The 24,574-nt window shown below is 37.3% G+C and overlaps 2 protein-coding genes across 3 annotated transcripts in view; both read right to left on the reverse strand.

Moving 5' to 3' along the window:
• The window catches only part of LOC131396791 (zinc finger protein 383-like), a 69,100-nt gene extending 45,365 nt beyond the window's left edge, over positions 1-23,735 (reverse strand). For both annotated transcript variants that reach the window (XM_058529211.1, XM_058529213.1), the window contains exon 1: positions 23,671-23,735. In XM_058529211.1, the coding sequence (XP_058385194.1) occupies positions 23,671-23,703 (33 nt within the window). In that variant the 5' untranslated portion in view covers positions 23,704-23,735. The remainder of the gene's footprint in view (positions 1-23,670) is intronic.
• Positions 235-23,735, reverse strand: LOC131396796 (zinc finger protein 345). Its single transcript, XM_058529228.1, has 2 exons — positions 23,671-23,735; positions 235-2,066 (listed from the first exon to the last, which is right to left on the reverse strand). Exon 2 carries the CDS (start codon positions 1,983-1,985, stop codon positions 522-524), a length of 1,464 nt encoding a protein of 487 aa, XP_058385211.1. The 5' UTR covers positions 1,986-2,066; positions 23,671-23,735; the 3' UTR covers positions 235-521.
• Positions 23,736-24,574: the final 839 nt, after the last annotated feature.

Below are 24,574 nucleotides of genomic sequence, written 5' to 3' on the forward strand. Positions count from 1 at the left end.
AGTTTTATATGTATAAAAATATAACTTTCCATCAAACAGTCAATAAAAGAACAATACAAAAATAAACACAGTTATTGAATAAATGGTGTTAGGATGAGAAACGGGAGGGAGAAAAAGGGTAAAGTAGACTCTCAATAAATAATTAAAAATAATTTTGAGATGGATCAGTAGTAATTCTGTATAATCCACAAAAAGTTAAGAACGTTAAAAAAAATAAAAGTAGCAGGGTTAGCTCCCAAATAAGTTTTTCAATGTTTAAAATAAAGGCAAAATACAATAAAAGGTTTTTCAATTTTTAATATTCACAAGTATAAATTTTCCAAAAATAATGAAGGAATAAAAATCAAGATCTTTAAATATTTATTTTATTCAGAGTGGGTTTTTTTCCCTGTGTAAATTCTCTCAGACTAAGTGGTAAAGCATAAATAAGGCATTTGTACCTTAATTACATATGTAGGGACTCGCACTAGTCTGAATTTTCTTATGTGTCGTGTGTCCTTCCTTAACCATGTAATTCCTACCTATAGAGTTTCCAGCTCACAGGGCTTCTCACCAATATAAGTTTTCTTATGTTGCCGAATCTTTGTACCCTTCCCAAAAGCCTTCCCACATTCCTTACATTCATAAAGTTTCTCACCAGTATGAATACTCTGATGTTGAGTAAGGCTTGAGCCAGTACCAAAAGTCTTTCCACATTTCTTACATTCATAGGGTTTCTCACCAGTGTGTATTCTCTGGTGCCGATTAAGAGCTGAGCCACTACTAAAAGACTTTCCACATTCTTTACATTCGTAGGGTTTTTCACCAGTGTGAATTAGCTGATGTTGAATAAGTTTTGAGCCACTACCAAAAGCTTTCCCACATTCCTTACATTCATAGGGTTTCTCACCCACATGAATTCTCTGATGCTGAGTAAGGTCTGAACCACTACTAAAGGCCTTCCCACATTCCTTACACTCATAGGGTTTCTCACCAGTGTGCATTCTTTGATGCTGAATAAGCTTTGAACCACTTCTAAAGGCTTTCTCACATTCCTTACACTCATAGGGTTTCTCACCACTGTGAATTCTCTGATGTTGAGTGAGATCTGAGCCACTATTAAAAGCCTTCCCACACTCCTTACATACATAAGGTTTCTCACCAGTGTGAATTCTTTGATGTCGGGTAAGGGCTGATCCAAAACTAAAAGCTTTCCCACATTCATTACATATATATGGTTTCTCACCAGTATGAATTCTCTGATGCCGAGTAAGGGCTGAACCACTGCTGAAGGCCATTCCACATGATTTACATTCATAGGGTTTCTCACCAGTATGAATCCTCCGATGTTGAGTAAGGTTTGAACCACTGCCAAAGGCCTTCCCACAATCCTTACATTCATAAGGTTTCTCACCTGTGTGAATTCTGTGATGCCGAGTAAGGGCTGATTCAAAACTAAAGGACTTTCCACATTCCTTACATTCATAAGGCTTTTCACCACTGTGAATTATCTGATGTCGAATAAGGCCTGATCCAAAACTAAAGGCTTTCCCGCATTCCTTACATTCATACGGTTTCTCACCAGTATGAATTCTCTGATGGTGAGTAAGGTTTGAGCCACTACCAAAGGCTTTCCCACATTCACTACATTCATAAGGTTTCTCACCAGTATGAATTCTTTGATGGTAAGCAAGGTTTGCACCACTACCAAAAGCCTTGCCACATTCTTTACATTCATAAGGTTTCTCACCAGTATGAATTCGCTGATGTCGTATAAGGACCGATACAAAACTAAAATCCTTCCCACATTCCTTACATTCAAGGAGTCTCTCATCAGTATGAATTCTCTGAAGCTGGGTATTGAAAGTGGGCATGTCTTCAGGAGTAAATATCATTTGACTGAAATGTCCTTCCTGAGATTTCTGTTTTCTCTCAAACTGGCTTTTACATTCCCAATCACCTCTGAAACTTGAACACTCAATGCTGTTTCTTATAAGTCTTTCCATTATCTCCCATCAGGATGATTCTATTCCATAAATATCCTTTTTTTCAGAAATAATTTCTTGGTCTCAACCTTGATTCACAGTCTGAAAGAAAATATAAAAGCAAACATTCACTTTTTTTGTGTTCTGGGAGAAATAAAACTTTTAAAATAGATATGAAAAGACTTAACTGAAACTAATTTTCATAAAAAGTGAGTAGCTTATATGGTTCTCAAATATGACTGGGTAATGTGACAAATAGATAAGGAAAGTAGAAAGAATGAGAAGTCACACTGCAAGGTGATGGAGGTATTTAAGATAACAGATTAAGTCAATTATTCCTAAATAGCATTTTAGATAAAAATCCCCTACAGACATGGGAGCTTGATAAATACAAAGATGTCCAGGCCCCATGCCAGTCTTGTTAGAGGATAAATCTAGTGTCATATACATTTGAAAATAAGGGTTATTACCATTTAACCCATTTCTTAGGGTTGTTTGGAGCATTAAGTAACTACACCTGGAAGGAAAAATCTAGGCTAGATGGTCAAGTAACAAACATAAATTGCATATAATCTGAAGGAGCTAGAAGAGAAAGTTACTCCAAATGGAGCAGTATCCTGATGAAAGATTAATGTGCTGAATGAGTCTGGGATGAGCAATGGAGAGGGAAGATTCTTCTGTGGTTTGTTTTTGCCATTTGATAAAATCCATGTTTGCCTAGAAAGTCTACGAGACTAACCTTGGGAGAACAAAAGAGGGGACTCAGGAAAGGCTACAGCAGAGTATTTGAGAATCTAGTTTAAGTTAGAGAGAAGGGAAGAGAAGATAGGAAGTAATGTAATACCATTGGAAGATTACAAGAAGGATGCAGACAGACGAGTATTCTAAACCTCCAGCTCTGATGATTACTGAATGATTCTGAAATCACATATAATCTATTTATGTAGTTGTATAAAGTAACTGCACAGTGTTTGGTAGCTATTATTTTGGAAGACTTATATGCCATAAAAGAGACCAGGAAAAAGAAGGGATTTAAAGACATCAATTAAGACCCTGAGCAAATACCTCAAGCCCCAAAAGGTGAAAACATCTCAGCTCCATTCCCTTCCTGTAACACTCATACAGCAAGCTTGTTTAGACTAGGCCTAAATATGTCTTGAAATTGTTCTTTCCATCTCCACTGTCAACAGATGACCCAAGCCAAAATTATCTTTTATTTGGACATTAAACTCAGCATTTATCTAGCTGCTTGCATTTCCAGTTTTGCACCCTTAGCAGCCGGAGTGATACTCAGCCTGGCACTGTTCTGCTCAGAACGCTTCAGTGGTTTCCCATTGTCCTTAGGATAAGACCCACATTCCTTAACTTGGTCTTAAAAATTCCTCAGAGATCTGTCTCCTGCCTGATATCTCTCTCCCCTCAACAGCAAGCTATAGCTAAACTGGCTTTCTCAGTTCTTCAAATGCACTAAACTATAACACTCCCCCTCCCCAATGATTTCATCTGCCTGAAATATTCTTCCATACCCCCTCCCCACTGCCCCCACTATTGGCCTTGCAAGTTCTTGGCCATTGTTTAGGTCTTTGCTAAATGGCATATCCTAACAAAGATCTCTTCTGAATACTCAGTCTTAATTATGCACATCCTCTCATGATTTCTCAAAGTATTTTTTGTAATTTTTGTTTTTTCTTCCTTTCTTTGTTGTTTTGATAATGGGTGATTACATATTTGTCCCCTTCAATTGCAAATTTCATGTTTGTTTGAATGCTTGCTTAATGTCTGTCTGCTACAATAGAGCCAAGTTTCAGAAAGGCAAGGATAATGCCTGTTACTTTAATCAACTTGGACCCTGGAACACACAAAAAGATCAAAATATATTTACTGAATGGCTAATGTAATAATGGCTAATGTAATAGTTTCAAAATTTATTATTTTTAAAAATAAACTTCTAAAAACAAGATTTCTCTAGAAAGCGGATATACTTTCTCTCAAACAGGACAAGAGCATCACATGCATTATTTCTGCTCTTTTTAAAACCTCACTAAAATGAATGAAATGGATTTTTTTTAAAACAAACAAACCTACAAAGTCAAAGAGATTTAAAGAGGAAATAGCAGCCACAAAACTTTTGAAGCTAGAAAGCATGAAGATAAATGATGACTAACTTAACAAACCAAAGAAAGATGAAACCTAACCCAAAAGTGAGGAAAACCCAAAAGGGGATGATTTATGCTGCAGAACCCCACAGAAGCTTAAGAAATGGAGGCACTACATACCTAAGAAAGTCTACCAGTTGGCATACAAAAAGTTAAATCAGCTTCTCAGCGTCCACTCTAAAATACAGATTGGCAAATATCATCACATATTTGAGGAAAGGCTGTAATGTAAAAGAAATTAAACAAAGCCCAAAAGAACTGAGAAGAGAAACTACATAGGAAAACAAAGAAAATTCCAGAAGCCACCATTAATACCCTCAGAGGAATAGCAGAAGCTATTTCACATGATAGAAGAATAGGATAACATAAAAGGAATAAGAAACAAAAAATAATTCTCAGAAAATAAAAATATAAAGTGGGAATAAAAACAAATCATTAGAAGACTTAAAAGATAAATGAAAGAAATTTCTTTAAAAAGTACAAAAAGAGGGGCCGGCCCGGTGGCGCAAGCGGTTAAGTGCGCGCGCTCCGCTGCGGCGGTCCGGGGTTCGCTGGTTCGGATCCCGGGCGCGCACCGACGCACTGCTTGGTAAGCCATGCTGTGGCGGCGTCCCATATAAAGTGGAGGAAGATGGGCACCGATGTTAGCCCAGGGCTGTCTTCCTCAGCAAAAAAAAAAAAAAAAGAGGAGGATTGGCGGATGTTAGCTCAGGGCTGATCTCCTCACAAAAAAAAAAAAAAAGTACAAAAAGATGTGGAAATTGAAAATAGGAAAGAAAGTTGGAAGGTCATTCAAGGCAGCTCAACATCTAATGGGAGGAGATCATTTTTAAAAGTGTGTGAAGCATCTGACAAATGTCAGGCAGGGTGCTAGAAGGAATGAAGGAACCTGAAAATCGCCATTTTGAAATCACCAATCTAATAATTGATTCAGGTAAGGATCCTCAATTAATTCTAAAACCAGAAAGTGATTGGTTGTTGGGAAAAAGAATATTCACTTGGTCTCATAATATCACTACACAGACTATAATTTACTAATTATAAAGGAAAAAATATACCTTTATAACTGGAAAGATTTGGAATATCACCACCTTTAACCTTAAGTGATAAAACTTGGCATCATCGATACTGGAATAACCTGACATTTGTGCCTTCCGATATAATGAAATAAAAGGTACACCATCATATCTCCTACGCAGTACAGTATGCTTGCCAAAAATACTTAAGCTGAATCTAAGCCTCCTATTTCCATTAGGAAGCCATCAGACAAATGGAGGTTGTGAGATATTCTATAAGACAACTGTCATGAATTCTCGAAAACATTCAATATCATATAAAACAAACAAAAAATGAGAAGCTGTTCTAGAGTAAAAGAAACTAAAGAGACCTACAACCAAAATAATACATGAATCTTGATTGGATCTTAGATCAAGCAAACAAACAACCAAGTAAACATACAAAAAAACATAACATCAGCTAAAATAGGAGTTTTTTTTTTTTTTTTTTTGTGAGGAAGATCAGCCCTGAGCTAACATCTGTACTAATCCTCCTCTTTTTATGCTGAGGAAGACCGGCTCTGAGCTAACATCTATTACCAATCCTCCTCCTTTTTTCTTTTCCCCCCAAAGCCCCAGTAGACAGTTGTATGTCATAGTTGCACATCCTTCTAGTTGCTGTATGTGGGACGCGGCCTCAGCATGGTGGGAGAAGTGGTGCGTCAGTGCACACCCGGGATCCGAACCCGGGCCGCCAGTAGCGGAGGCGCACACTTAACCGCTAAGCCACGGGGCCGGCCCCGGTTTTTTTTTTTTTTTGCTGAGGAAGATTAGCCCTGAGCTAACATCTGTGCCAATCTTCCTCTGTTTTGTATGTGGGTTGCCAACACAGCACGGCTGATGAGTGATGTAGGTCTGCACCTGGGATCCAAACTTGTGAACTTGGGCCGTCAAAATGGAGTGCACCAAACTTAGCCACTACGCCACGGGGCCAGCCCCCAAAAAAGACATTTTGGGGAACCACTGGAGACAGGTGAACATGAAGTGTTTGCAGTGATATTAGTGAGTTAATGTTAAATTTCATAGATTTGATAAGTCATTGTTATTGTTTGGAAAACGTCCTATACTTAGGAGATGCATGCTAAAAGTATTAAAGTTAAAATGTCAGAATGTCTCCAACTTATCTTCAAATGATTCAGGGGAAAAAATTTGTGCATGTGTGTGTATTTAGAAAGATAAGGCAAATGTGGCAAAATGTTAACAATTGGTGATTTTAGGTGATGGCTATATGGGGTTCACTGAAATATTCTTTCAATTTTTCCGTACATTGGAAAATTTTCAAAGAAAACAGAAATTACAGATTTTTAAAAGTAGCATTTAAGAAAATTTGCCAGAACTGAAGGACATGAATCTCCACATTTAATAGGCTCACTTGATACCTACCATAAAGAATAAAAATGATTAACACTAAGACACATTAGGTTTCAGGACACTGGGAACAAAGAAAAGACCCTAAAAGGCTTCGAAGAGTGAAAACAGTGCATAAACAAAGACCAGGAATGAAAATGGCTTTGGAGTTCTCAACAATATTCTAAGAAGCCATAACTTCAAATTTGAGGGAAAATAATTTCAAGTAGAATTCCATGCCCTGCCAAAGAATCAATATACTGGTTTAAAAAGTCCTTTTCAGATATACTAGAACTCACAAATTTAATATATTTATCCCTTCTTACATGCCACCTCTATCAAAAACCAATTTTGATATTTGGAATTTTTTTGGAGTAAACCAAGAAATAGGAAGGCATGGAATCCAAGAAACAAAAACTCAACAGAGAAGAGCACAGAATTCAAAAAGCAGGCAAATTCTAGAATAATAGTTGTACAAACATAGTTGGCAGAGAAAACAAAAGATTATAGGTCTTTTTTTTGTGTGTGTGTGAGGAAGATCAGCCCTGAGCTAATATCTGCCAATCCTCCTCTTTTTGCTGAGGAAGACCGGCCCTGGGCTAACATCTGTGCCGTGCCCATCTTCCTCCACTTTATATGGGACGCCACCACAGCATGGCTTGACAAGCGGGGCGTCGGTGCACGTCCAGGATCTGAACCAGTGAACCCCAGGCCGCCGCAGCAGAGCGCGTGCACTTAACCACTTGCGCCACCAGGCCGGCCCCTGCAGGTCTGTCTTTAAACACACGAAACTCACAGATTTCCCAAAGATTTATTTTCTGGAAAACTTTGAGTATGAATTAGTGGTAGATATATGGACAACCAAGCATCACCCTCCCTTTTAAAAAAAGGTAATATTAATTACATTGAAAACAAAGTTGTACAACAATGTAAACATAATTCATAGCTCAATTATGAAGGAAATCCATTATAAAGAGTAAAGAAATAAGCCATAGAGTGGGAGAAAATATTTATATAAAGTATTTACCTGTCAAAGAGCTAGTATTCAAAATATAAAGACCTTTTCCAAATCATTAATAAAAAGCTAAATGAGCCAAGAAAAAGGGAACCACTAAATAAATGGGAAGATATCAATTGTCTATGTCTGGTCTTTGTCCCAGGTTCCTAGAACAGAGTTTCTAAAACTCTTGGAATTTCCCAAGTGATAGAAGTGTCTTTGTTATTGAATTACACCTGAGTTTATGCTCATGAGGTGACTCATGGTGCTCCCTAGGTAGCTTCAGCATTGGGTCTGGTCACCAGAAAGACTGAGCCAGCTCAACCTCTGGGAGAGGGGAGTAGAGCTGGAGACTGAGTTTAATCATACGGCCAATGATTAATCCATCATGCCTACATAATGAAAACCCAATAAAAACTCTGGACACTGAAGCTCAATGGAGTTTCCTGGTTGGTGACCACACCGATGTACCAAAAAGGTAACACACCCTGATTCCACAGGGAAAGGGCACAGAAGCTCCGTGTTTGGGTTCCTTCCAGATCCTGCTCTATGTGTCTCTTCATTTGGCTATTTCTGATTTGTATCCTTATTGTTTACAGTAAAACTTTACGTGTACGTATAATGCTGTCCTGAGTTCTATGAGTCATTCTAGTAAATTATTAAACTTGACAGGGAGGGTGGTCATGGAAACCCTCTCCCCACAACCAAATTTGTAGCCAGTTGGTCTGAAGCAGGGACAGATAAACTCAGTAAGCTAAAACCTGTGGAGTCTGATGCTAACTCCGGGTGGTTAGTGCCAGAAGTGAACTGCAGTACACCAGCTGGGTAAATAACTTATATCATATCAATAATATCTCATGTGCATGGAGTGGAAGACTTAACGGTGTTAAGATAGTAATACTCTCCAAAGCAATCTACAGATTCAATGTGCACTCTCTATCAAAATTTCAACAGCCTTTTTGAGAAATAGAAAGCCAGTCCTCAAATTCATAAGGAAAGGGCCCTGAATAGCTAAAACAATATTGAAAAAGAAAAACAAAGTAGGAAAACTCACCTCCTGATTTCAAAACTTACTAACAAAAAGCTACACTAATCAAAACAGTGATACTGGCATAAGGACAGATATACAGACCAATGGAATAGAACTGAGAATCCAGAAATAAACCCAAGCATCTATGGCCAGTTGATTTTCAACAAAGACGACAAGTCCATTCAATGGGGAAAGAAAACTCTCTTCAACAAATGGTGCTGGGACAATTGGATAAACACATGCAAAATAATGAAGTCAGACCCTCTATCTCACTTCATATAAAAAAATTAACTCAAAATAGATCAATAACCTAAATATAACAGCTAAACCATAAAACTCTTTTGTTAAAACAGAGGAATTTGTAAATCTTCCTGACCTTGGAATTGGCAACGTATTTTTAGATTTGAGACTGAAAGCACAAGCAATCAAAGAAAAAATACATAAATTTTAATTCATCAGAGTTAAAAATTTTGTGCTTCAAATGGGTACATGGTGTTTTTATGCGATGAAGAAAAAGTTTTGAAACTAGAAAGAGTTGATGGATGCAGAACATTGTGAATACAGGTTAAATACCACTAAATTTACACTAAATACCACTGAATTATACACCTTAAAAAGGTTAACTGTATGTTATACGAACTTCGCCTAAATAAAAAAAAAATTGAAAAAAGAGAGAAAAGAAGTCAAAAGAAAACTCAAATGAAAAGATGTTCCGTTTCATAAGCAATTAAGATATTATAAACTAAAAACATAATGACAAATCACTATACACACATCAGATAGACAAAAAGTGTAACAATTCCAAATGGTGGCAAAGATGTTGAACAATAAGGAAACATACACTGTTGGAAGTAGAAACTCATACAACCATTTTGAAAGAGTTTGGTTTTATCTAGGTTCATATGCATATTCCCTATAACTCAGCAATTCCAGTCCTAGGAAAAACATATACAAGAATGTTCATAGAAGCAGTTTTTATTAAGAACAAAAAGCTGGAAACCCCAATATCCACAAAAAATATATACTGGATAAAGTAAACGGATATAGTTATACAGTTTATGAAATAAAATAGCACACAGCAGTGAAAATAAACAGGATACATCTAAATGTAAAACTAATATGAATTAGTTTCAAAAACAATATTAAAAAAATTAACAAAAGAACACATACACTATGATTTAATTTATATATAAGCATACCTCATTTTATTGCACTTCACAGATATTGCATTTTTTACAAGACCCTCCACCAGCAAAAAGATTACAATTCACTGAAAGCTCAGGTGATGTTTAGCATTTTTTAGTAATCAAGTATTTTTTAATTAAGGTATCTACATTGTTTTTTTAGACATAATGCTATTGCACACTTAATAGAGTACAGTATAGTGTAAACATAACTTTTATATGCACTGGGAAACCAAAAAATTTGTGACTTGCTTTACTGTGATATTTGCTTCTTTGTGGTGGTCTGGAACTAAACCTGCAATGTCTCAGAGATACGCCTGTAAAGTTTAAAAGCAGGCAAAATTAGAGAATTTTTTAGGGCGTCATACAAAGTTGGTAAACAGATTTTTATAATAGAGGAATGATTTTTTATAAAAGTCTGTTTAATGGTTACACCTCAGTAAGGAGCGAAAAAGATAATTTTGTTTGGGTAGGCAGAGGGCTCTGAGGTAATAGCAATGTATTTTTTTAAACCGCGTGATGGTTATATGGGTATTATTACTTAACCTAGAATATATTTTATACATGCCTGAATGTACAAAATAGTTTTTTTTTTTTTTTGCTGGGAAAGATTTGTCCTGAGCTAACATCTGTTGCCAATCTTCCTCTTTTTTTTTTTTTTTCCTCCCCAAAGCTACAGTACATAGTCCCAGTTGCAGGTCCTTCTAGTTCTTCTATGTGAGTCGCCGCCACAGCATGGCTACTGACAGATGAGTGGTGTGGTTCCATGACCAGGAACTGAACCCAGGCTGAGCGCACCGAACTTCAACCACTAGGCCATCAGGGCTGGCTCAATATATTTTTTTAAAACTTCAGCTTTTAAAAAAGCAACAGAGAGGACATTCCTCAATTTATCTGATGAAACCAGCATAGCCATTACACCAAATAAGAAAAGGGCTACACGAGAGAGAATAATTTCAGGCTAATCTAACTTATGAACATAGATATAAACACCAAAAACAAAATTCTAGAAAACTGAATACAATAAATACTAAAAAAAGAAAACATTATGACTAAGTTTTATTTAAGGAATTTTATTCAAGGCATACAAGACTGCTTGAATATTAGAAAATCTAATTTATTAATGTAATTAACTATATTAACAGATTAAAGAGAAAAAAACACAATTATCTCCAATAGGCAGGGAATAATAATTTGATAAAATTCAACAACCAATTACAAAAAAGAAAAAAAAGCTCTTCACCTATGAGTAGAGAGAAATTTCCTTATTCTGATGAATGGCACCTACAAAATACAGGAAAGAACATACCAGATGATGAAAGAGTAAGTACATGTCCTTAAAAGTTGTAGCAAGTAAAATAAGCCTGGAAAGCAAGAAACAAAACTAATGTCTGCAGGTCTTATGACTGCCTACAAGAAAAAAATCCAAAAGATTCTCTAACAGACTGTTAGATTTAGTAAGAGATTTTGCAGAACTCTCAGAAATAAACCTGAAAACAAAGGCCAACTGCATCTCTACACACCAACAACAAAATCTAAAAAGTACATTTTATTTATAAGTAGCATCAATGCAAAGTATTTAGTAATGTATAATATGGGGATAGAATTATAAAAATGGACTGAGATATTAAACACCACCTAAATAAATGGAAATGCCGTTTCTTATTAAAAGGAAGCATCAATTTTTTAATTAAGGTATCTACAATTCTCTCCAGAGTGATCTATATATTTAATTATATTAAATTATAATTATATTATAACCAAAAATCACAAGTTTTTCATGGGCCTGGACAAGATGATTCTCTAACTTATATAGAAGACTAGAGATGAAGACACTCCTTAAAAATAAGCTGGAAGTGTGCCGGCCCGGTGGCGTAGTGGTTAAGTTCATGCTTTCTGCTTCGGCCCGAGGTTCGCCAGTTTGGATCCTGGGCATGGAGCTATTAACTGCTCATCAGGCCATGCTGAGGCGGCGTCCCACACAGAAGAGCTACAACTCTACAACTATGATACACAACTATGTATTGGGGCTTTGGGGAGTGAAAAAAAGAAAAAGAAAAATTTGGCAACAGACATTAGCGCAGGGCCAATCTTCCTCAAAAAAAAAAAAAGCTGGAAGGACTTGCTCTATCAGATGTCAAGATTTATTATAAAATAGTCATTAATTGACTGTGGCACCGGCACAGGGATAGAAAAAACAGAACTATGGCACCGAGGACAGAGCCAGGTGAACACTCGCACACATATGAAAACTTATAATCTCGCACTGCAACAGTGAAAAAAGGATGGACTCTTCAAGAAAAGGTGCTAAAATAATCAGATATCCATACAAAAAGGATTATATCTCTATCTCATATCATACTTAAGTTAAAATTAAAACTCTTAGAAGACTGTATGCTAGTTATCAATTTATTGCCTACTCCGTGAAAGTGGATTTGGTCCATTTAAATATTTTTCCTTTGCCAGCACAGCATTAAGCTTTGTCAGCAGAGGACAGTAGAAAGACACTGCAGGAGGAAGCGTTCCCCCTGGTTCTGGTGTGCCTGCCTGTCCTGCTTCTCCAGCACCCAGTCCACCTCCTGCAGCACATGCAGCTTCCCTAGTGCATAGCTCCCGCAACTTGGGTGGGTTCACCTTAGTCCCAGCCCTACACCACAGCAACTACTCTGTCATTCAGGGAGCCACAACTGTGCCCTCTCCAACAGGGTCTGGCTCTCAGCCCTGGGCTTCCTTGGGCACTCTATCTCAACCAATATGAGTAGTGGCTGCTCTTTATATCTGCTATTCCTATGGTCTTTAGCATTCTCTTTACTTCTTACTAGCCAATCCTTTGTTACTACAATTCCATTATAGTTAATAATTCTCTATATTGAACTTTCTCAGTTCAAATTACTGTGTGTTTTCTGTCTCTTGATTGGATCCTAACTGCAACAGAATTGGTACTTGAAGTGGTCCAAGGAAACAGGCCTGTAAAGTTAGGATCTGGGGATTAGTTTGGGCATGTCTTTTAGCCACCCTTTAAATCTTTGTTGCACTGAGCTATTCTTTTCCAAATGTTTACTAATCCTTTGGGCGACTACAGTGCAGAGCTCCTTGCCAATGGGATTTGGGATGCTAAAAGTCCGTGGCATGCAGTGGGATCACAATTATTCAAGCTGTGGTTGATTGTGATGACGTGCCAACTAAAGCACGTGCCTTGGGAGCCATGCAGTTGCTGTACTTGACCATTATGGCAGTAATGATGACTTATAAGAACTGGTGTGGGATGGATTCATTTGTGCTCACTTGAGCACTTACAAAGAGAAATTAACAAGATTAGGTCTGTTAACTCTCACAAGGCTGATATTGTTGAAAATCAAATGCAAAATTGTACAGGTTGTTGACTTGCAGTAACAGTTGAATTCACAGTTTTGCCATGCTTTTCATGTGAAAGTTAGAGGATTGTTTGGTAAAGAATGAGATCCTTAAATACGAAATTGAGACAACTGGTTGGGACCCAGACGAAATGGACAGTCTTGAACGCCCCAAGTCACTGCGGGCCTCTCTTACCAGCGGAAGTAACTTGCAATTCAGTGTCTGGGACAATAGCTTTCCTCTGATTGAAAACTTATGATAACATCACCTGGAGCAGTACCTTGAAAAGGCATGCTCATTCTCCTGAAGACCCACCAGAACCATTCTGTTGCCACTAGACCTACAATGAGGGTCCAATCTCAGCATGTTCCAGGGGGACAGGTACATACTATGAGGCAGGAAGAATTAACTATTCATTTGCTAGGGCTGCCATAACAAAATACCACAGACTGGGTGATGTAAACAACAGAAATTTATTTGCTTACAGTTCTGGAGGTTAAAAGTCCAAGATCAAGGTGTCAGCAGGTTTGGTTTCTTCCGAGGCCTCTCTTCTCGGCTTGCAGATGGCCACCTTCTCACTGTGCCCTCACATGGTCTTTCCTCTATGTTAGCAGCCTTGGTGTCTCTGTGTGTCTAAATTTCCTCTTATATAAAGACACCATGGGCTGGCCCCGTAGCCTAGTGGTTAAGTGCACGCACTCCACTGCTGGCAGCTCAGGTTCGGATCCCGGGCGCACACCGCCACACCGCTTGTCAGGCCATGCTGTGGTGGAATCTCATATGAAATAGAGGAAGATCGGCACGGATGTTAGCTCAGGGCCAGTCTTCCTCAGCAAAAAGAGGAGGATTGGCATGGATGTTAGCTCAGGGCTGATCTTCCTCACACACACACAAAAAAACTTTATAAAAAGAAAAAACAAAGATACCAGTCAGATTGGTTTTGGACCCACCCTAACAGCCTAATTTTAATTTAATCATCTCTTTAAAAGCCCTGTCTCCAAATGCAGTCACATTCTAAGGTATTGGGGGATAGAGCTTCAATATATGAATTTTTGGGGGACACAATTTAGTGCATAATATTCAATAAAATGAGGACTGTGGGAGCAGAGTGACACTACTCTGTATCATTTTTTTTTCTTTTTTCTCCCCAAAGCCCCCAGTACAGAATTGTACATCCTAGTTGTAGGTCCTTCTAGCTCTTCTATGTGGGACACCGCCCCAGCGTGGCTTGATGAGTCGTGAGTAGGTCTGCACCCAGGATCCAAACTGGCGAACCCCAGGCTGCCCAAGTGGAACGTGGGAACCCAACCACTTCTCCACCAGGCCAGCCTCTAACTGTACCTTTTTGTATAGTTTTAACTTTTGGAACCATGTTAATGAACACATTCATAAAATCAAATCAACAAGAACGGATTAACAATAATAAAAAAAAATCAAACAGATTACAAATAGGAACAAATTAAGCTAAATGTATTTCAAATGAATAACATAACCATACTAAAGGAGAGACTAAAAAATGAATCCAAGTACAGTCAAACACAGTATTTTAACTATGTACCCTTATTCTAAAGACAAAGGGTACTATAAATAAATACGGAGTTCCACTTAGCAGGTTTGATATTTAGTATAGTATAGGTTAGTAATTGTAAAGCTATTTTTGTATATTCTACAATTGAACAGATTATTAAATATAACGAGGCTAATGAGAGCCAGGTTGGTAACTATTGGAGCAGGGAGATACAAATGCGGAACAGGATAAGACTAGAATGAATATCGTAGTCCTGTCACCCAAATCTTGGTTTCTAAATATTCTTGACTGCAAGGAACCAGGCTTTTTAGAGAAATGGTTCACTTCAGGCTGGAACTAAGAGAGTATCTAGAAATGAGCCTGTAACATCTTGTTGCACCAGAAAGGAAGGAAATGCTCAAAGAATCATAGGGAAAGTCAAAAGGACACAGAAGCCAGCCTGAATAGGCTCTCACTGGCCAAATCTGGGACAATTTGAGGATCAAACTAAACAGTAGCAAATTATAACCCATTGAGTAAGGTAAAAATCTACGAATTCATACTGACACAACAAAGGAACAGGGGCCGGCCTGGTGGCACAAGAGGTTAAGTGGGTGCTCCACTGCGGCGGCCCGGGGTTCGCTGGTTTGGATCCCGGGCGTGCACCGACGCACCCCTTGTCAAGCCATGCTATGGCGGCGTCCCATATAAAGCGGAGGAATATGGGCATGGATGTTAGCCCAGGGCTAGTCTTCCTCAGCAAAAAGAAGAGGACTGGCAGATGTTAGCTCAGAGCCAATCTTCCTCACACACACAAAAAAATAAATAAATAAAACAAAGGAACAAATAAGTGGGGGAGAAGGGAATGTTCTTCTTTACAATAGAATGTCAACTAATTAAGACCAAATGATGGAGATTAAAAAAAAAACGCCATTTTGAAAACATCATAGTAATAACGGATCCAGACAATAATAACAACGGATGCTAAAAGTAGAGTGAAAATTTGATGATAAGTTATTTACACAGTTTCAAAGTATCTCCCCACAAATTATCTATTAATTACAAAGAGACAACTACTACCTTTACAGTGAAGAAACATAGTAGATACCACCTTAACCAATTATCAAAGTCAACATCTCCCAATATGGGAAAAGTCAATATCATGTATTCCCTGCTATGATGCACTGAGAAGGATACAATCACTTTTGTGGTATTCCTGCCACAAAAATCATAACCTGAATCTAAGTATGAGGAATCATAAGAGAAATTCTAATTAAGGGACATTCTACAAAATAACTGGCCTATCCTCATCAAAAATGTCAAGGTCATGAAAGACACAGAAACAGAGAGCAACTCATCCAGATTAAAGAAGACTAAAAAGAGACATGATAACTAAATTCAATGTATGATCCTAGTCTGTATCCTGGACAGTGCGTTGGGGAGAGAGGGTGAGGGTAGGGTGAACTGCTACAAAGCACATTATTGAGAAGAGTGAAAAATTTTGAATACGGACTGTGAGATAACAGTATTGCACAATTATTAAAATTTCTTATTTTAATAACTGGACTGTGGTTATGTAAGAGTATATTCTTGTTCTTAGGAAATACACTGAAGTGTTTAAGGGTAAAGGGGCAAATATCTACAATTTATTCTTAAATGGTTCAGATAAAATGTGTGTATTGTGTGTGTGCGTATGCATACATAGAGAAAGTGAGAACAATTCCAAGTGCACACAGGAATGATAATGCAAAAGGGGCAAAATGTAAACAATTGGTGAATCTGAGTAAGGAGTACACAAGAACACTTTGTAACTCTTCTGCAAGTTTGAAATTTAATCAAAATTTTAAAGTTATCCAAAACAAAACAAGATATATTCTTAAATAATCTGTATGTTAAATATGAAACTAAACAGAAATATAAAATACCGAGAAATGAAGTGAAAAGAAGAGCACTGCATATAAAAAACCTGGACACAGGAAAATTACCAAAAAAAAGAAAAATTAATAACATTAAACTCCTTTAAAGAAAGAAAATAAAACTGATTTGAATTCAATACTGTAACAAAGGATCTCAAAAAAAATGCAGGAAAGAATTAATGAAGAAAAAAACAGAATATAAAAATTTAAAAATATGTAAGATTCACAAAACTCAAAGTTTGCTTTTGACAAAAAATGAAGACTTCTGATTAAATGTGTGTATACCATATGCTTTAAGTTTTCTCCCAAAATATCACTAAAATGACCAAACAATGATATTTTCATAATAATTGCTGGCAAGGGCACAGGTAAGGCAGATACTGTTGAATGCCTCCCTCAAAATCATCCCTATCCTACCTCCTTGCTACAAGAATGTTTTTTTTCCAAAGCTATGGTGCTCAGCTCCAGAAAATGAATCATGATTTGCCTAAGCCAGTGGTTCTTAACTCTGATTGCAATTAGAATCAATTGGGTAGCTTTTTAAAAAACTCTAAAGCTGGAACCCCACTCCAGACCAATGAAATCTTACTGTTTTTCTTGTCACTTTGCATGAGCTTCAGTCATTAATTCTCAACTGTGGCAGTGCACTAGAATCATCTGGTGATCTTTTAAAAATGATGATACCCAGGCCATATCCCAGACTAATTAAATCAGAATTGCTGGGGAGGGGACCCAGACATCCGTAACCAAGGTTAAGAATAACTAGCCTAAATTAAATGAAATAATTAACCCTCTGTCCTATTTGTTAAAAGTGTTTTTTTGTACCTTATGCAGCCATAAGAAACCAAACGGGCAGTGGAGAAACAGGTTCTGTCAGAGACAGCTGGGTGTACTGTAAAGTGAACAAGCTATTGTGAAGTTTAACTTAGAAACATTTACTGAAGTTTAAAATACGTGTACTCTGTTGTCCCCATAATTTCACTTTTACTATATACCTTAGAGAAGGCTTCTACATAGACGTTCATTGGAGTGTCATTTGCCACAGTGATAACTATATAAAATCTAAATGTTTGAAAACAAGAAAATGATTAAACATACCACAGTATTATAAAATATGACCTTACATGAAGCAATTAAAGTGAAGTAGCTCTATACTTATGTGAACAATTCTCCACACAGAATGAAAAAGCAAGTTTCAGAACGGTAACAATAACTACCCAGTGACCACTAACTGACACGAAGTGAACAGGTCAGGTCCTGTTCTAAGGGTTTTACACGAACCAACTCAATCCTAGGACCAACCCTATAATGCAGTTACTTTCCACATTTTGCAGGATGCACTTATAATCTTCTTTATACAGAAATATTTTTAAGTGACAAAACAGTACCACATACACATTTACATGTGTATGAATTTAAACACATAGGATGAAAATAAAAAGGATAAATAATTGGGGGCCGGCCTGATCGCACAGTGGTTAAGTTTGCGTGCTCCACTTCAGCGGCCCTGGGTTTGCAGGTTTGGCTCCCGGGCGCAAACCTATGCACTGCTTATCAAGCCATGCTGTGGTAGGCGTCCCACATAAAATGGAGGAAGATGGGCACAAGATGTTAGCTCAGGGCCAATGTTCCTCAGCAAAAAGAGGAGGATTGGCAACAGACGTAAACTCAGAGCTAAACTTCCTCACCAAAAAAAAAAATAAGAATAATAAAATTTAAAAAAAAAAGGATTAATAATTAACTTATAATAGTGGCTGCCTTTGGGTAGAGACCTGGGATTCAGAACTGTGGTCACATGGGACTTGAGCCCCTCTATAACTTATAAATTATTTTTATAAGAAAAATATATTCATTAATTATATAAGTAATTATAATTTAACTAAAAATAAAATACAATAAGGAAAACACTAGCATTTGGCCTAAGGACATGCTCATTGTTTATAATAACAATTAATTTGTAAGCAACCCATATTCAACAAAAGGGGCTTGGTGAAATGGTAACACTATGAGGCCATTACAACTCATGGTACAGATGAACGTGTAAAGACACAGACAGTTGTTCATAATGTATTTTGACATGACAGAGACAGGTTACAGGTCAGTAGCCTTAGTATGATCACATTAAAAAAAGAATTCTAAATATCTGCCCTAACAATTTGACAGCAGTTGTCTTTAATTGATAGCATTACAGATGATCTTTGTTTTTTATTTATGCTTCTCTATATTTTCTAAATTTGTTGTAATAAAGAATTCTTTTGTAATGAAAAGAATAGAGAATACAGCTATCTTCAGAAAAAAAGTGACATATTTGATCAGGTATTCAAAGATTTTTAAAAAGAAACAATTTAAACATGGCACAGGTACAAGCATAGAGACATAAATTTAAAAATTTCAAATAGATAATACAAACTACTTAAATAATATAATACGAAGTAGACAATGCAATGTAATAGAAAAGGAAATAAGTTATTACTGAATAAAAGATACTGCAATAATACTGAGTAAATGAGAAAAGACTGAATTTAGACTCCTATATACAGCAAAACAAATTTAAGATGGATTGAAAAGTTATGTATATAAGAGAACTGAAATATACAATCTCAGCTCTCAAGAATTGACAAGGCAGCTAGAGAGCAAAATTTGCTTACAAGATTCTTTGGGGGACAAAGCTGGAGGCATCACACTCCCTGATTTCAAACTATATTACAAAGCTATAGTAATAAAAATAGTACTATGGTATTGGCATAAAAACAGACAGATAGATCAATGGAACAGAACAGAGAACCCAGAAGTAAACCCACACATATATGGTCAATTAATTTATGACAAAGGAGCCAAGAATTTACAAAAGGGAAGGACTGTCTTTCTAATAAATGGTGTTGAGAAAACTGGACAGCCACATGCATAAGAATGAAACTAGACTACTGTCTTACACCATACACAAAAATTAACCCAAAGTGGATTAAACACTTGAATGTAAGACCTGAAACCATAAAACTTTTAGCAGAAAACATAGGCTGTAAGCTCCTTGACATCAGTCTTGGTGATAATTTTTTGGATCTAACTGCAAAAGCAAAGGCAACAAAAGCAAAAATAAACAAGTGGGACTACATCAAGCTAAAAGCTTCTGCACAGCAAAGGAAATCAACAAAATGAAAAGGCAACCTACTGAATGGGAGAAAATATTTGCATATCATATATCTGATAAAAGATTAATATCTAACATATATAAAGAACTCATACAACTCAAAAGCAAAAAAACAATCTGATTTAAAAAATGGGCAAAGGATCTGAGTAAACATTTTTCCAAAGAAGACATACAGATGGCCAACAGGTACACAAGAAAAGATGCTCAACGTCACTAATCATTAGGGAAGTGCAAATCAAAACTACAATGAGATATCACCTCCCACCCGTTAGAATGGCTGTTATTAAAAAGAAAAGAAATAACAACTGTTGGAAAGGATGTGAAGAAAAGGGAACCCTTGTGCCCTGTTGGTGGGAACGTAAATTGGTGCAGCCACTATGGAAAACAGTGTGGAGGTTCTTCAAAAAATTAAAAATAGAACTACCACATTATCCACAAATTCCACTTTGGGGTATTTGTCCAAAGAAAACGAAAACACTAATTCAAAAAGATATATGAGCCCCATGTTCATTTGTACAAGAGCCAAGATATGGAAACAACCTAAGTGACCATTGATGGATGAATGGATAAAGATGTGGTATACAGTCACGTGTCACATACTGACATTTCAGCCAACGACAGACTGCATATATGACAGTGGTCCCATGAGATTAGTACCATATAGTCTAGATATGTAGTAGGCTATACTATCGAGGCTTGTGTAAGTACGTTCTGTGATATTTCACAACAACAAAATTGCCTAACAGTGCATTTCTCAGAAAGTGTCCCCATCGTTAAGCGACCCACATTACTATGTATATACAATAGAATACTATTAAGTCATAAAAAAGAATGAAGTCTTGCCATTTCTGACAACATGGATGAACCTTGAGGGCACTGTGCTAAGTAAAATAAGTAAGACAAAAAGACATTCTATGATCTCACTTACATGTGGGGGTTAAATAACAGACAAACAAACAAAAACCAAGCTCATAGATACAGAGAACAGACTGGTGGTTGCCAGAGGCAGGTGGTGAGGGGTGGGTGAAATGGGTGAAGGGGGTCAAAAGGCACAAACTTCCAGTTATAAAATAAATAAATCACGGGGATGTAATGTACAGCATGGTGACTATAGTTAACAATACTGTATTGCATATTTGAAAGTTGCTAAGAGAGTAAATCTCAAAAGTTCTCATCACAAGAAAAAAAATTTTTGTAACTATATATGGTGATGGATGTTAACTAGACTTATTGTGGTGGTCATTTTGCAATATATACAAAATATTGAATCATTATGCTGTACACCTGAAACTAACATAATGTTATATGTTGATTATATCTCAATTAAAAGAAAAATAAAGATCCTTTGGAAACCACCAAAAGGCCTTTAGTTAAGTGCTTTATCCTGTAATTGATATAGACATCCCAAGAATGGGAGGTAAAGGAGAAAGGGAGCTAACCTTTATTGAACTTCTGATATGTACCAAGTGTTCTACACCTATCTTATTTCATTCTCAAAACACTGAGAATGAGAACCACTCCTTTACAGGTTAAACAGCTCACAGGTGGTGTAGCCGAGATCAGAAGCTACAGCTGATACTAGATCCTATGCTTTTTACACTATGTTACAGAAAGACTAGTGTAGGTATAATAATCTGAGAGATGATTTGTTTATTTTTTTCTGAAGAAGCCAACATTTAAACTGAAGGATTAATGACAAGAGATGGCAAAGATGTATAGGCAGAAGATACCTGACAGAGGACAGTGGGGTGGGGGTGTGAGGGGGTAGGATAAGAGGAAAAGGCAGTTAAAAAAGAAATATAATATGGGGAGAACAGTAAAAGGTACCATATAAAACAGACTTGATTGGACCAGATGTTATTAAAACAAAAATATTAGACAATAAATATTTATACTTGTATCTAAATTTATATCTAATTTTTACATCCCCCACTTCCAAAAATGTACTCAGTATCAAAAACCCAGGCTAAGATTATTACTATGATTGATCATCATCTGAAGTGCTCAGATTCCTGGCAGTCAATGCAAAAGGGAAATATTATACAATGGATTATATGATTCCTATTTTCCTAACACTATTTAGAAGAGATAAGACCTTGTTGAGAAACATTAAGAAGACCTAAATCAATTGAGAGGTCATGTTATTAGAAGATTCCCCAAATTTCTATTCACATAATTATAGATATAATGCAATTTAATCAAAATCCCAAAAGATGTTTGAGTGGAACCAAGTCATTTCAAAAATTTATAAGGAAATGCAAAGGAACACAAACAGCCAAGACACTCTTGAGGAACAAGAAGGTAAGAGGACTTGCTCCAAATGTTATAAAGTCACACTGAATAAGACAGCAAAGTATTGCTGCAAGGAGAGACAAATAGAGCAATGGAACAGAATATAGAGTCCAGAAACAGATGCAGACATACACAGTTCCTTGATTTTTGACTAACATGGTACTGCAGATCAGTGTAGATAAGATGAACTTTTCAATACATGATACTGGACCAATTGGATATCCACATGATGGATAAAATGAAATTGAATCCCTACCCTACAGAAATCAATTCCATGGAGTGTAAAGATCTAAATGTGAAAGCCAAAAACTAAAAGGCTATAGAAGAGAAACACTAACCACTGAAAAAGATTTCACTGAAATCCAGGACCTCTATTCATTGAAGGGCGCCACAGAATAAAAAACCAAGTCAGAGCAGAAGAAAATATCTGTCACATGGACAACTGACAATAGACTAATACATAGAAGATATACACACATATACATATATCCACAGCTATAAACCAGTTAGAGAAAAACCACCTAATTAAAAATTGGCAAAATATTTGAACAAGCATTTTACAAAAGAGGACATCAAGGTGGGCATCAGTTGGTGTTCAATTTCATTGATAATAAAGAAAATATCAATGAAATGTGTTACATTAGACATCTACCAAATTGGCAAAAATTTTAAAGTATGACGATGCCAAGGGCTGGCATGGATGTGGAGCAAAAGGAACCTTCGTAAACTGCTTATACAAGTAGATAACTTGCACAGTATCTTTAGAGAACAGTTATGTACGTTATGTATAGTAGTACATTATGATACTATCATACAATGAGATAGTATGTATATAGCAAGGAAAAAAATGAACTGTAGTTATAGGAAACATGAATGAAGCTCACAAACATTTCTTATGAAAAAAAGACACAAAAGAATGTCTATTCATACAAAGATAGGAAACAGACAAAAACTAAACCTATATGGTTTTGGAATTCATACATAGGTACTAAAGTTCTAATAAAAGGCAAAGAAATGATCACAGCGGTTATCACCAGAGGAGCACAATTGTTTGTGACTGTGGAGCGGTTCTTTAGAAATGGCTGTATCCTATTTCTTAACCTGGGTACTCCTTACTTGGGTCTTTATAATTATTTGTTAAAGCGCACAAATTGGTGTTATATGACATTTCTGTATCTAATCTGAAACAGACAAAATAAGCCATAGGCATTCAAATAAATATGCACCTCTAAAAACGTTTCAAATATTAAATTATGTGGGAAAATACTTAAATATAATTTTATGTGAAAATGTAAGCTTTAAAATGGTAAATGTTGAATGAATTCAATTTTTAAAAATCATATTTTATATATATACATAAAACATACTGTGAAGAAAATATCAAAAAGCATTGGTTTTAACTGGGAATTTACATTTTCTTCATTGGGGATTGCTGTACTTTGGAAATTACTTAAAATAATGTTTTGCTTTTATTATCCGAAAGAAACAGTATTTTTCTTAAAATGACAACATAAAGAAAAATTAAACCATTTCACAAATCAGTAAGAGAAAATCAGGTGCGTGTGTGTGGGTTGGGGTTTGGAGCCAATCACATTTTCTCAAAGGGAAAATTCCAGGGATCAGATCATCTGATGGGCAAGAATTTTCAAGAGAAGGAAAGCAAGTCAGGTCCTGACAAAGAACAGGGGATTTCAGGAAACAAGGGGAAAGGACAAGCTACCTTGCAGGTGCCTTGTGGATGTTCAACGGCCATTCTTTACTCCACTCTGGAAGCTTCTGTGCAAGCAGAGCAGAGCTGGGGAAAGAGAAAGGAGTCAGGAAACACCAGGTTCTTCTGGTAGCCCAGGTCACTCTACCGCCCACCGCCCACACACAGGTCAGACAAGGCTAGGGCGTCCTGCTCAGCACCAGCATCACAGACTAGAGCAGGGTCACAGCAGTTCCCGGCAGAAGCTGTCCCTGAGCTCAGAGGTCTCCTGGGAACGGAGCGCTGGAGTCACAAGGGACAGACAAAGGCACCCCACACCTACAGTGCTATACAGACACAGTCACACAAACTCACTCACAGCACGGGGACACAGGTACCCCAAACCTAAACACAATGGGCCGCACACGGCCACACAAGCATACACACCAAGGGGACAGATTAGTCGCCACCGCAGAGTCATAGGCACCCCACACATTCACATTCCCAGTGCCACACACGGGGACACAGTGACAACAAATTCACACGCACCCTACACCAACAATATCACAAATAACACACCACGGGGAAACCCAGTCACAAATCTCACAGTTGAGGCGTCTCAAATGCCACACCCACGGTTCCCAATGGTCCTAAACACACACACACCAAAGGGACAGAGTTTCCAACCGCGGTCAAGGAATCCCACATTCGCAAACAGTGCCACACCGGTCGCACAATTAAACCTGGATCACACCTGCACAATCACAACCACAAAGCAAGCCCTCCTCCTCCCCGCCCTCACAGCTGCGTTCACGGTCACACAGACAGGGACACTCACCGTCACAATCAGGCACGCACGCTCCTCACAGTCTCCCCTTCTCAGCTGGCTCCCCCACACACCCCGTACAGGCCGGAGGCTCCAGACTCGCCTGGCCCC

Source organism: Diceros bicornis, chromosome 34, assembly GCF_020826845.1.
Source record: "Diceros bicornis minor isolate mBicDic1 chromosome 34, mDicBic1.mat.cur, whole genome shotgun sequence".
Lineage (NCBI taxonomy): Eukaryota > Metazoa > Chordata > Mammalia > Perissodactyla > Rhinocerotidae > Diceros > Diceros bicornis.

Excerpts from the sequence above, each read along its gene's own strand:
- LOC131396796 (XM_058529228.1), bottom strand. The coding sequence starts at position 1,985 with ATGGAAAGACTTATAAGAAACAGCATTGAGTGTTCAAGTTTCAGAGGT.